Here is a 14,613-nt window from a genome sequence, read left to right as displayed (position 1 = left end):
TTAACCATGTTCAGTAACCAGGCTGGGACTTTCATTGGTTTAATAATAAAGCACAAAGGAGCCACATTTCACTGTGTATTTCCCTGTGAGAGTCTTTTAACTAGTCACAGAGTCACCACTGTCACAGTGTCCTGTCTTCATTCTGTGTGTGTTTGCTCCCAAGTCAATGGCACTTTCTCTTGCAGAGCTGTTTTTCCCAAGAGTAAATCCCTGGATGGTGGCTCTGGGTGTGATCCTGGCTGTTCTCATTGGCTTGGCCAGTTACTGCTTCTGGAGGCAACACAGAGCGAAAGGTGAAGTAATGAGAGGGCGGAACTTAGTGTGTGAGTGTGTGAGAGAGAGAGAGAAAGAGATTTAAAAACAAAACGAAAAGTAGAAATACAGGGATTAAGAGGCTATGATTCAATGTTTGGAGGAGTTTCAGGCAATGGGAGCCAGGCTGAAGGTGGAGGGGGAGCTGAATAAATTATGACTTCACATGTGAACCGAGAAGTGTCAAGTGGTTTCACCCTGTCAGATCTCACTCAGGGATCCCAGTCGAATGTGATTCTGAACTATTCCATAGGGATCAGCATGGCTCAGTTTGAAACACTCATGCGGGGCTCAGAGAGCTGGGCTTGGAGCTCCGACATATGGAACTTGGCTGCTTGCAGGAAAAACAGAAAGCAAAGTAGGAGAAGAGAGGGGGCCAATTCTGCCCCCTAGTCTGTGCTTGCAAGTAGCAGCTGTGGATGTGCGAAGCAGTGGCTGTGCAAATGGAAAGGTTAGCAATTACCTTAGCTACACTAAGATATGCTCAGCCTGAGATCCTGCTACAGGAATAGGGCAATGAACTCTCTGCTGTAGTGTAAGTGCTCAACTGTAGTTTTCTCTCTGGTCACAAAGGGCAGAAATTGGCCTTCAGTGATCTGTGCGTTTATAGGGAGCTGGGGTTTTCAAAGCCGCCTAAGGGGTCTGAATACTCAATTTTTGTTTAAATTAATAGGCACTGAGTGTGCAAACCTGCAAGGCTGCTGTGAAAGTCCCACCCAGTGGGTTTTCTCGCTTGAAGAGCTGTGAATTTTATGTAGAAATTTGCAAGTGTCGGAAGAATTGGGAAGGGGAAATGTCTGTTAAAATGATTTCCCAGTGGGGACGGAAGCAGGTAATTCAGAGAGCAGAGAGGAGCTGTGCTGTTTACTTGTGAAAGTTGGAACTGCGCAGGGCCGGCCCACAACATTTTGGCACCAGAGGCGGGGAGCTCAAACGATGCCCCCATGCCCCCTCGCTTGGGCCAAAACTTTGAAAGGTCTCAATTCTGCCTTCTTCCTGTTCTGCTCCTCTCATGGTACTGCTCTGCTACCTGCCCCAATAAAGGAGAACTAACAACTTAAAATGCCTTGTTCACAAATTTTAAGTAACACTTAACTTTCAAATGCCTGAACAGCAAATGTAACTTTTTTTGTCTGCAGACTAAACACTGGCATTTTTATCTGTTTGAATAATCAAAGTGGTGCTTTCCGTGCCTTCTTGGTTGCAAATATTTGAACTGCTTCCTGAAGGTCCACAGTCTGGGCCAGCTCATGCTCTATTGAGATGGTTGCAAGGCCGACCAGCCTCTCCTGTGTCATTGTAGAGTGTAGATGTGTTTTTATTAACTTCAGCTTGGAGAAGCTGCGTTCTCCACTGGCAACTGCTACAGGAAGTGTTAGAAGTATGCGCAGAGCAACAAAAGCATTTGGAAAGAGGTGGGTCATCTTCTTTGTGCACATATATTCCAGGACAGCCTTTGGAGTTGATCCTGCTGAAATGTATCTTGAAAGGGCTTTCAGTTCATCACCTAAATCACTCGCATCAATATTGCACATGTCATCATGTGTCAACACTGTCTCTAGTGCCCTGCATTGCTGGTGTAGGTCTTCTTCAGGTACAGTGAGGAGTTTTGGAATATCATAGAACATCCCAGATATACTGCTGTGTTCCTTGAGCTGCATGAAATGTTCTTCAATTGACTGTATTGCACAATCTAGCACCTGGTTAAAGAATTCAACGTTGAATTGTTGTTTGGGGTCTCTGATGGGATTATCCCGTGCCTCGTAATCAAAATGTCTTCTTCAGTGACTCTTGTATTCTTGAATGGGTGGGAAAATAGCTTCAGTGTGAAGTTCCTCTGCCAACTTCTGTGCACTCTTCAGAATGCTTTGAAATCCCTTATCTGACTGGTAAGACTGTAGGTATGACTTTGCTTTGTCCAGTTGTTCCATTGCTCCAGATATATCAAGGTCAACACCTTGGAGTCTCTTGCTTACAACATTTATTTCAAACAGTATGTCATGCCGCAACACTAAGCCACACAGACATTTGAAGTGATGTATGTTTCTGGTGATTCCATTTCCCTCTGCCACTGTTCTCCCACCAACAGTTCCTGTCACAGCATTATCCTCCATAATGGTAACTATGGCATCATCTATCTTCCCACTTTGGTGTTTAATAAGCTTTATCGCCTCCACTCGACTTTCCCATCATGTGGCACTCACTGGTTTCAGTGTCAGAGAGAATGTTCCCAGATGTTGCTTCAAAATTTGCCATGGATGAGCTGATGCAGAGAAAAATACATAGATGCTTTGAATTACATTAAACAATTCAGCAGCCTAACTAGAAGCTGATGCTGCATCACTCACCACCAAGTTCAATGAATGAGAACTGCATGGGACAAAAAAAGCTCGAGGGTTTAACTCTCGGATCCATGTCTGTACTCCTCTGTTCTTTCCTCTCATGTTGGCACCATGATCGTAGCCCTGACCTCTCATGTCAGCTATCGCATTTCCTGTATCTTTCAGCCTTTTAAGAAGCACATTTGTCATACCAGCTCCTGTAGTATCATCAATGTCAATAAATTCTAGAAAATGCTCTCTGACAGTCACCATTGCAGGGACATTTTCACTAGGTTCTGTTGTTGTTACAAAACGCACCATTAAAGTCATTTGTTCCTTATGGCTGATGTGAGGTGTGCAGTCCAGAATAACAGGGTAATATCTTGCTGACTTCAGATCTGCCGCAATCTTCTGTTTGACTTTTGTTGCCAGTAATTGTATGATCTCATTTTGAATCGTTTTTCCAAGGTAGTGGTGTTTGTACATTTCTTGGGTGGTGACTCTTCTTAGATGCTCCTGCAGTACAGCATCAAACTCAGCCATCAGCTCCATAATTTTAAGGAAGTTTCCATTGTTTGGCACATACAGCTGATCTGAAGTGCCACGCAGTGTTAGGTTTTGGGTTGCAAGCATTCTCACAATGGCAATGAGCCTTTTCAGAACATTTTGCCAGTAAAGAGACTCTGATGAAATCTTCTCTTGATGCTGATCATCTATGGCGGCCTTTAACCTTAGTCTTATCTCAAGATCTTTCCACCTATGGAATGCTCTCTGGTGATTTCCTGCCTTCTCATGGAATGCCAGATTTCTAGCCAGATTTTTCCAGTCCTTTCTTCCTGTAGAGCCCAATGTGGCTGGAACATTAGACTGGAAGAGTTTGCAACAAAACCAGTATGCAGCATGTCAAGGTTCCTCCCCCACTCTGAACTCTAGGGTACAGATGTGGGGACCTGCATGAAAAACCTCCTAAGCTTATCTTTACCAGCTTAGGTCAAAACTTCCCCAAGGTACAAAATATTTCACCCGTTGTCCTTGGACTGGCCGCTACCACCACCAAACTAATACTGGTTACTGGGGAAGAGCTGTTTGGACGCGTCCTTCCCCCCAAAATACTTCCCAAAACCTTGCACCCCACTTCCTGGACAAGGTTTGGTAAAAAGCCTCACCAATTTGCCTAGGTGACTACAGACCCAGACCCTTGGATCTTAAGAACAATGCACAATCCTCCCAACACTTGCACCCCCCTTTTCTGGGAAATGTTGGATAAAAAGCCTCACCAATTTGCCTAGGTGACTACAGACCCAGACCCTTGGATCTTAAGAACAATGCACAATCCTCCCAACACTTGCACCCCCCCTTTCCTGGGAAATGTTGGATAAAAAGCCTCACCAATTTGCATAGGTGACCACAAACCCAAACCCTTGGATCTGAGAACAATGAAAAAGCATTCAGTTTTTTACAAGAAGACTTTTAATAAAAAATAGAAGTAAATAGAAATAAAGAAATCCCCCCTGTAAAATCAGGATGGTAGATATCTTACAGGGTAATTAGATTCAAAAACATAGAGAACCCCTCTAGGCAAAACCTTAAGTTACAAAAAAGATAGACAGAAATAGTTATTCTATTCAGCACAATTCTTTTCTCAGCCACTTAAAGAAATCATAATCTAACACATACCTAGCTAGATTACTTACTAAAAGTTCTAAGACTCCATTCCTGGTCTACCCCCGGCCAAGACGACTACAGACAGACACAGACCCTTTGTTTCTCTCCCTCCTCCCAGCTTTTGAAAGTATCTTGTCTCCTCATTGGTCATTTTGGTCAGGTGCCAGCGAGGTTACCTTTAGCTTCTTAACCCTTTACAGGTGAGAGGAGCTTTCCCCTGGCCAGGAAGGATTTCAAAGGGGTTTACCCTTCCCTTTATATTTATGACACAGCATTCTGGGTTTTTGAGTACATAAGCCATGGTCTCTCCACTTTGTCACTTTGGGGATTTCACGCCAGTAATGTGTTGGATGGAAACTTCTATTTTCATTGTCTTTGGGGAAAATGAAGTTTTTCACTTGTTGAGGCCAATGCAGTACAAGGAAGTCCCTCAGGCTACTGCTCAAGTGGGTCCACAGTCCTGGATCATCTAGACTTCAGGAACTAAACTCAGGAGGAGCTATTTCTTGTGCCTCTACCACACTCTTCTCTGATCTACACTTTTCTTCAGGAATGTGCATGGTTACATCCATTTGAGATGGAGATAGGGATGCTGCAGTAGCTGCCAGATCACCTGCACTCTGACTAACTGGAGGATCAGGCATCTCCTCACCATTCACATCCTCACTGGTGCCGGAAGGCTCACCGTGAACATTTGTGTCTCTGTATCTCAGGAGAGCTCCTTCCTGCTTAGATAGAAAAGCTTCCTTCACTTTCTTTCTTTTTCCGAGTGCTGCCCCAGAGGGGCGTTTTCTTCTTTCACTCATGACTGCTGTTCTGTGCCAGCTATAGTGGCTCTCAACACTCAGTTGAAGGGGAGAAATAAGCAGGCTGGGAACAGGGCCTGAGTGAGGGAAGATATCAGCGTCTTAAGGGCCTAACCGGCTCCTACTGCTTCAGTTGACTGCCTGTTCTCCCCAGGTGGGTTCAGGGAAGCAGCAGGAAACAGGAAGCTGCCTGAGAAGCTGGTGTTAATCAGTCCAGGCTCCTGGGGGTGCTAGAGAGGTACATAAGAGGCTCCTCCTCCTCTCTCTCCCTGCACCTCCTGCTGCTTTCTGCTGTTCCCCTCACCTTTTCTCCTGCCTGCCTGTTCTGTCTCTTGTGCCCTCCTTCCTCCAGCACAGCACTCCCCCATCTCTGGGCATCTCGAGCAGAGAATACAGATGCCCCAGCAGCAGACACAATTTTCTACACTCTGGGTCCTAGTGGTGCCTCCCCACAGTCTGGCCCCTGAGGTGGTCGCCTCAGTTCGCCTCATGGTCAGGCCAGCGCTGGAAGTGTGTATTGTACCTTTAGAACTGTCACCACTAGGTGTGAACTGGTTTAGTTCCTGGCTTTAACAGATCCATTATGTGGGTTGAGTCCACATTTAGGTGACAGGGTGTCATAACCATACAACTAAGGGTAGCCTAGAAATCCTCCTTACCTGTAAGGGGTTAAGAAGCTCAAATAACCTGGTTGGCACCTGACCAAAAGGACCAATGGGGAAAGAAGAAGAAGATACTTTCAAATCTTGAGGGTGGGGGGGAGGGAGGGAGCTTTGTTTGTGTGTGTTCTCTTGGGAAGCAGAGAAGCATCAGGTCAGAAAACTCCTTCTCCTATAAACCATCCTAAAAGTCTCTCATATTACAAAAGTTGTAAGTAAAAGCCAGGCAAGGCGTGTTAGATTATCTTTTGTTTTGCTTGTGAATTTTTCCTTTGCTGGAGGGAGGTTTATTCCTGTTTTTTGTAACTTTGAAACTGTCAGAGTCAGATTCAGGACTCACATAATTTGTGAGACCACTCTGTTTATGAGCAAAGCGCCTTGCTAATGCACCCAGATGTGAGCCCCTCTCTGAGGGCCAAGATAACTTATTTATACAGCTAAGCCAAAGCCAATTTAACATAAGAGACAAAAGAAAGCAGAAACTGACAAATATACATACATATCTTATTTGCATAGTAACATTTACCAATCTCCTAGCTCAGTAGGAGCTCTAAGTTAATTAGTTTGAGGACCCATTGTCTCACACGCCTTAATGTTTCTCTTCCTGACAACTATATTTCAACAAACCCTTCAAGTAGCATTTCTTTATTGAATTATAATTTCAATACTTTCACAATCCCTCCTTTTGGTCAAGCTACGCAATGACCAACAATGACTGGGTTCTACATATCAATTGTTCTTTATCTCTTTGTTCATCAGTGATATTTAAAATCATCAAATTAGCACTCTGGTTTGGGGCAGCTATCTGTGTAGCATGCGTGACACAATTTTGGATATAACAGGAAAGTAACTGAAAACATACAAAAATTATTAGGATTCCAAACAGGAGAGTTAGGGCTCCCTGAAACAACCAGTTTCCTATGCCAGAGAAATTGAAAAGGTTACTTAGCCACTTCCATAAAGAACTTGGCTCTTTGTGGGGAAGATATGCGATTTGTTCTAAGTGGCTAGCACGATCTATTACCTCATTGGTGTTGTCTGGTATATACACACAGCAGTCTTTTCCAATGAGAGCACAAGTCCCTCCTTTTGCCGCCAGCACTATGTCCAATGCCTGACGGTTTTGGAGGGCCATCTGTCGGATTGCCCTGTTTCTTTGGCCAGGGCTCTTAAACTTTCTCCGGTTTCATTTGCCATTATTTCAACTACTGCTTGTAACCTTAGGAGCCTTTTTGCATGGTGTATTACTCCCCCTAATGGTACGAAGGAACCACCAAGGGCCTCTTCCCAGGTGAAGGGGCTTATGTTATTTACATACCATTGGGCATCTGTTAAGTCCCTTCTTTTTCGCCTGAAATTGCGGAAGCGTTCTCAAGGGAAGGTTCCTAGCACTCGGAATTGTGGGAAGAGTCGGGCAGGATAACGGATTCCTGACCAATTAGCTGGTAGTGCGGTATAAGCTCTGGTCCCACACACCCAGTGATGGCCTATTAAGGCCAGGAAGGGTCGGTTGCACCCATTTGTCATATAGGTGTTTGCAAAGGAGGAGTAGTATCCCCCAAAGGGTACAGGGTAATTCTCCTTACGAGGAGCGGTGTTATTTGCATGACTGTAGGAGGAATATGAGATTGATTTCTCTGTTTGATCCCAGGTTGAGAAAAAATTCATATCTCCATACCCGGCCCGCCACTTTTTAGTTTTGTTTGAATAATCCCATACACCATTGGCCACAATGTGCTGAAGGCAACGGCTTTTCCCCAGATCCAGCCCTGTCCCATTACACACCCAACACCAATGACCTTTTCCCTCCACCACACTTATCCATTTAGATGCATTTATTCCCACCGCTTCCCAAGTGTCATTGCTGTTCCATATTTTGTTAAACGGACGAGGCCCTCCAGTGAGGTCTGGGGACTTGAGTGGGATAGCCAGGACAGGAACACCAGTTTGAGAGTGGGCTGGGATGTGGCTGCAGACCCAGCAATTAGAAATATTAAGGGTCTGAGCTATCCACACCTGCTGCTGGATAAAAGAATTGTCATCGTGGTCTCCCCAGACCGTAAGATACCAGCAGCTGAGGAACAGCGTCTTCTTCTGGCAACCCTTACGAGAGCGTAGATTGTAAGATATTGCAGATTGTTCCTCTGCGTCTTCTTCTGGAGTCAAAATTGACTCTGCGTTGTCCTGAGGTGATGATTGGTTCTCTGGGGATGGTGCCTTCTTACACTGTGAAGCATGTATCCACGCTGCAATGCCAGATAGTTTAACAGCCGTCTGTGTAGTAAGCAGTACCTGATGAGGACCGTTCCACCGGGGCTCCAAGGCATGCTTTCGATGATGGCGCCGTACGTAGACCCAATCACCTGGCTCGAGGTTGTGGCATGCGTCGGAGGTGGGTTCCGTGGGCCAGGCGACTCGAACCTGTGAATGGAAGTGACTTATAGCTTGCATTAGTCCCTTGCAATACGGAAGGAGCGCTCTGTGAGTCAAGTTCAAATCTGGAAAGGGAGTAATGGTAGTCATAGCTCGCATAGGACATCCCATAACAATTTCAAAGGGACTTAATTTATGCCTTTGGGATGGAGTGGATCTCATGTCCATAAGGGCTAATGCTAAGGCTACTGGCCAGCTTAATCCTGTAGAGTCACAAATTTTAGCAAGCTTATTCTTAAGTACACCATTTCGTCTTTCAACTGCACCTGCACTCTGTGGGTCGTAGGGACAGTGTAACATGCAATATACGGTCCAGGTGTTGAACAAGTTGTCCAATAAAATGTGTACCCCGATCACTGGACAGAGTAGCAGGAATTCCCTTGGCAGGCATAATATGATTTAACAAACATTTGGCAACAGACTGTGAGTCAGCCTTGCGACAAGGAAAGGCTTCAATCCAACCAGAGAATAAACATACCATAACCAATATAAATTCATATTGTTGACACTTAGGCATTTGTGCAGGAACGGTGCTTGAGGCAGGCCCCGGAACCCCTGGGTCACTTTTACAGGTTTACCAATATTATGGCTTTGGCAAATGGTACAGGCTGCACAGTGGCGGGCTGCAAAAGAGCTAAAATGGGGGGGCCCACCATCCTGTCTTAGTTACAGCAGAGACCATCCCCTCCTTTCCGACATGCGAAACACCGTGTAGCAGGGCGGCCAGAGACGGGTAGAGTGAAAAGGGGGCTACAAAGGCGCCAGTAGGCAAGCGCCAAAAAGAATTGGGATGTAGAGAGCAACCTTGGGCAACCCAGGATTCTCTCTCGGTTTCTGGGGCAGAGTCTTGGAGCAGGGTGAGGTCAGTGAGGTACCAGGAGGGTAAGAGGAGAGCGGAGAACAAGGGAATCAGACATTTCGACTAGGCACGCTGCAGCAGCCACAGCACACAGGCAAGGGGGTAAGCCTTGGGCAACAGGGCAGAGAAAGAAGCCACTGGGCGGTTCTTTTCTGCGTGCATCTGAGTGACAACTCCAAGTGCACACCCAGATTGTTCGTGGCAGAAAAGGGTAAAAGGTTTAGAATAGTCAGGCAGCCCTAAGGCAGGGGCAGAAGCCAAACCCTGTTAGAGGGAAACAAAGGCAGAATTGGCCTCAGGGGGCCACGGCATGGGGTCAGGCACAGAGAATCGAGTGAGTTCCTGGAGAGGTTTTGCAAGGGAGGCATATTGGGGAATCCATTGTCTGCAAAATCCAGCCATGCCTAAAAACTTCTGGACCTGGCTTGGGGAGCGGGGTCGGGGAAAGGTAAGGATAGCTTGGACGCGAGTGGGAGAAAGTGCACGGGAACCCTGGGAGAGGAGAAAGCCAAGGTATGTGACAGAAGCTTGACAGAGTTATAGTTTAGAGCGAGAAGCTTTGTGACCCTTATTTGCTAGGGCAGTAAAGAGCACTAAAGAGTCAGTTTCAGAGGCAGACAATGAAGGGGAACAGAGGAGTAGATCATCTACATATTGGACTAGTGTGGACCTGGACGGGAAAACAAGGTCAGCAAGGTCTCAGGCTAATGCCTGGGAAAAATATGAGGGACTTTCAGTATACCCCTGGGCCAGTGTGGTCCATGTGTACTGTTGCCCCTTGTAAGAAAAGGCAAATAGGAACTGGGAGTCAGGGTGAACCGGGACAGAAAAGAAAGCAGAGCACAAATCAACAACAGTAAAATGAGTTGCATCTGGTGGGTTAGAAGCCAGAATCTTTGAGAGAGGCAAGTTTTGATTCTGTCCACCTATGATTTGCCTCTTCCCACCACTGCATGAAACAATCAACCTCTCCTTTTGCCAATTTAGTTTTAGGTTGGCTGAGTTTGTCTTTTAGGATGTCTACTCAGTCTTTGTCCCAAGATCCTAACAGTGGGCACTGAACTTTGGGATTCTCCTGAGTTAGCCTTTTTTGCATTCCCATACACATCTTCCCCCTCCCCCCCAAGGTCAGCCTTTTGAAGCCATCCCCCACCCATGTCATGAGGTTTTCTGTTCATTAAAACACAACAATGCTAGCAACAAGACAAACACCACAGACAAACAACACAAAACATAGATCCATGGTATTCTGAGTTTTTCTTCCGCTGGCGCCAGCTTGCTTGTAGAGTCTAAAAACAAAAGAAACAATTTCCACCCCCCTGGTGGGGACATATTATTGCTTAATAATAATACCACTTTCTTTTACAAATTTCCTTGCTAATTGCAGGAAAAACAGAAGAATTACCTCAAGGCTGTACTTATTTTGTTCTATAGTCAGGCTGTTCTATAGTCAGGCTAATGAATTACCCCCTCACTGGTCATTTATGAAATTCATGAGGTGGTGTACCTCAGTTTCCCCTCTTGTGCAACAGACCATGTTTGCAATAGTTTCTCTGCTGTACCGAGCTTTAAGTTTATTCTCAGGTAATAGCTGAGACATAGCTTCAGATTTTAGCACTATTCACACACACAAAATTCTCTTTTGCCTAACATCCCTTGCACTGTGATTACTCTTTTACACAACTGTACCCCAATTACACTTCCATCTTATACAACTAGACACAACCAGGAGCAGCCAAGTTAAGTTCCAATAGAAACCCCTTACATCCTTTAGTGATTTTGATTACATTACCCAATAGTCAAATAATTTTGATCAGATTCTCTCTCTGCCTGCTGCCTGCAGCAGTCCCTTATAGACCATTTCTGTGGGAAAAGGGCCCATTTTCCCTCAGAATAGCTGTAAAGGCTTCTGGGGACAGAAGCGTAGTGGTGGTAGTAGCCACTCTACCTGACCCCCTTAGCCTAGACCATTTTTCCAGAAATTTACAGGAGTCCGGACTCTTCTTAAAATACATAAACTGAGCCGGCGTTCCTTTAGGGAACTGTCCCTACTTAGACATCTGGTTACCCAAGCAGGAGGACTTTACACACCAATCACACAAGAAGGAAAGTCGGGTTCATCAGAGCGATGCCCGGTGCAACACACAAAAGGAGCCCACAGGCTACTGCCTCAATCGCCCTTGCTTTCACACTAAGGGTTTTACCCACGGCGCGGTGCGGCTGCGATTGTGCAGATTTTACTCACTCAGACCGTGGGGAGAGGAACCCTTTGGTCAGCCGATCCCCGGATGGAGACAGCGCCCAGACTCAAACACACCACAGGGAGGACGAATAGACACAGAGACAAGACAGTCCTCAGTCCGGACAAATCACAGAAATAATTACCTGACCAGATTCCTGATGTCAGATCCCGGGATCCCTACCAGAACAGAGTGGGAACCAACAAGTTCGATGGCGTAGACTTCACTGTGGTCATGCACCCTTCCATTCTGGCGGAGGACCACTCGGGCCAAATGCCCAGGTGCCGGCTTGCCACGGTCGTCCTAAGAACAGTCAGGAGTCACACGGCCCCAGTGAAGACGGTTGCCATCTCGGTAGAACCTCCAAATTGTCAAAGTCAGATTCAGGACTTACATAATTTATCAGACCACTCTGTTTATTAGCAAAGCACCTTGCTAATGCACCCAGATGTGAGCCCCTTTCTGAGGCCCAGGATAACTTATTTATACAGCTAAGCCAAAGCCAATTTAACATAAGAGACAAAAGAAAGCAGAAACTGACAAATATACATACATATCTTATTTGCATAGTAACGTTTACCAATCTCCTAGCTCAGTAGAAGCTCTAAGTTAATTAGTTTGAGGACCCATTGTCTCACACTCCTTAATGTTTCTCTTCCTGAAAACTATATTTCAGCAAACCCTTCAAGTAGCATTTCTTTAATGAATTATAATTTCAATATAATTCATTCTATTTTCACACTGCCCATGCCCATGGCTGCATGGAGGAGCCTCCAGCTAATACCCCTGGCAGGCCGTGGTACCAGGCTGGAATATAGGCTGGTGACCAGGGTAGGGAAGGACCTGGGATGGGTCTCTGCACAGCAGCCTGGCAGGAGGGTTGGTAACATAGCCAGGGAGGGGCTTAGCCAGAAAAGGGCCTGGGAGAGCGGGGAAGCAGTAGCCTGGGAGAGGCTGCAGAGAAACCCAGAAAGGGACAGACAGTGTTTAGGAAGCAGCCCAGGGAAAAGCGACTCAAGGTTACTGAGCAGAGTGAACAGTCCCTGCATATTTAGGGTCACTGGGCTGGAATCGAGAGTAGAAGGGGAACCCAGGGCCTCCCATGGCATCACCTGGAGGAGATGGACGTAAACCCCAATGGTGAGGGTAGGAGGACTGACTGAGCCCTGGGTAAGGGACTGCAAAGTTGGAGAGATGGGAGGGGGCTAGGGATGAGCTGTCTGAAGTCTAGAAGGATTATTGAGCCCAGAGAAGGGCTGTGACCCAGTGGGGGCAGGGGAGGGGAGCAGATTGTTTAGCTACTTTACTCATTGGACTTTTTGTTGATCTTGCAAAGGGGAAGGGCCCCGACAGAGCTTTGTGCAGAGAACTGAACCCAAAATTACTTGACCACAATTTACCCCTCCAGCAGCTGCAGACTTTAGACCCCTGGGGAACTACTGTCTGAGAGGGGAAACTGAGGCGTGGCAGCACCTCTATGCTGGGGAGAGGTATCCTGCTATTATACACACTTCTAAATTAAACCAGTGAAACTTTGTGTGTACACCTGGCCTAAGACAAAGAGACCTTCTCTCAACCCCCTCACAACAGCCAGATTTGAGAGGGGTGTGACTGGGACGCAGACAGTGGGGTAGCTTCTGTGGGGAGACTTTTAAGTGGCCACTGGAGGGGATACGTCATCGTGTCCCCACTATTGTGTGCTACCACGGCTCAGTCCCAGGCAGCAGGGACACTGAGTGCAAAGGCCCCTGGACAGATCTGTCTGAGTGTCCATTTGTTGTCTGTCCGCCTCTCTCACCCTAGTGTGACTGTGCTAAGTTAACAGTAGTGATGTGCCTGTAAACATGATGGTGAAATCTCACCTCTCGCCATTTTCTCCCCCTAGAGACGCTGCAATCTGATCTGGAGAGACAGAAAGGTCAGTGTCTGGGCAAATGGGGCATGTTAAAGCTTTTATGTAGCTATTTGCGAACAATGAAGAAGATGAGAAAGTACTAAGATTCTCTTTAGATGAGTAATTTCCAATTACACCAAAGGGAGTTTGACTGACATCTCGAGATCCTCACAGAAACGTGATTCCCTCAGGCATCCTGCTGTACTAATTAAACCAGCATTTATCCACTGGCAGGCCATGACCCTCTGGAATGGGGTCACAGAAGGCTATTGTGGGGGGTGGGGTGTTGAAAATATTATAACAGTTGTAAAGAAAAGAAAAGAAAATGTCCACAATAACTTTGGGGCTGCCAAACCTTCCGAGTTTGGGAGGTCACATACAGTAAATTTAGTGGTTGTGATGGATTATCCAGGCTTATCTTAGTTATTGATATATGTTTTACTCTGACTTTTATAATAAATAAAAGGGGGTTGTGAAAATTTTTGACTGTCATTGAGGAATGAACAACCTGAAACGGTTGAGACCAGTGCGTGATTGGCTCCCTCTCTCAGAAGGGGGACTCCGAAATCTCATTGGGGATTCCCCTTTAAACTCCCTTGGGCTGTGTCTACACACAAACTTTCATGAGTTTAACTGAATCAGTTGAAAAGCACCTTGGGTAAAATTGGTGCAAGCAAAGCAGGGCCTTGTGAGGCAGTGTGTTCAGTGCACAGAGCATCGTGTTGCCCTGATTGCCCAGTTCACTGTGCCATTGCTCACTGTGATGTGATCATGTCCAGTGGCCTTTGCTGGTGGCCATGCTCAGCGGGCAGAGCTGGGGCTGTGCTGAGAGCTCACTCTCTGGTTCCTTGTGTCGCTTTCATTCAAATCTCAGCCTAACACGGTTCTGGATGTAAGGTTGGGCCCAGTCAATCTGCTCAGCTCACAGACCCACTGACCAGGCCTCCGACTCTGGTCTGCCCCTGAGCCCCTCTCTGTGATCTCACAGAATGGGTGGCTGTGGGATCTGGCTGTGCAGTGCTTCAGAGCTGCTGAGGCCCCTATGTGGCCTGTGCTTCGGGATCACTGTGGATCCCCTGTCTTCTGACAGGCCAGTGGCCATGTAAGGAAGGGGACCTCAGTGCCCATGGGCTGCATTCTTTCACTGCTGCTTTCCATGAAAAATAGAGATTTTTGTATTATAAATATATCACTGCATCCCAGGTGTTTGGGGCAGGGGAGCCGGAGGTTTGGGCAGATGGGCAGGTGTGGGAGGTGATTTTGTGTCATTACTGCAGGTAGCCAGGCTCTTACTGAAGTGATGCCCCCAACTCTCCCCATCCTGTCCACACACAAACCCTCTCACCTGAGTTTAGTGGGGCTTTCAGTCCAGGGGAGCTGGCCCATCTCGGGCTGAGGGTTAGAGCCCAGGTAACACTTTCACT

At 46.6% G+C, this 14,613-nt stretch overlaps 1 protein-coding gene across 1 annotated transcript in view; it reads left to right on the top strand.

The window, feature by feature from the left end:
• The window catches only part of LOC144275259 (E3 ubiquitin-protein ligase TRIM39-like), a 412,642-nt gene that overhangs the window by 26,128 nt on the left and 371,901 nt on the right, over positions 1 to 14,613 (top strand). The window contains exons 5-6 of the mRNA XM_077834448.1: positions 186 to 293; positions 13,181 to 13,213. Of these exons, the coding sequence (XP_077690574.1) occupies positions 186 to 293; positions 13,181 to 13,213 (141 nt within the window). The remainder of the gene's footprint in view (positions 1 to 185; positions 294 to 13,180; positions 13,214 to 14,613) is intronic.

The sequence above is a fragment of the Eretmochelys imbricata genome, chromosome 14 (assembly GCF_965152235.1).
Source record: "Eretmochelys imbricata isolate rEreImb1 chromosome 14, rEreImb1.hap1, whole genome shotgun sequence".
NCBI lineage: Eukaryota > Metazoa > Chordata > Testudines > Cheloniidae > Eretmochelys > Eretmochelys imbricata.
Note: the sequence above shows the minus strand (reverse complement) of the source record. Positions and strands in the feature narration are given on the sequence as shown.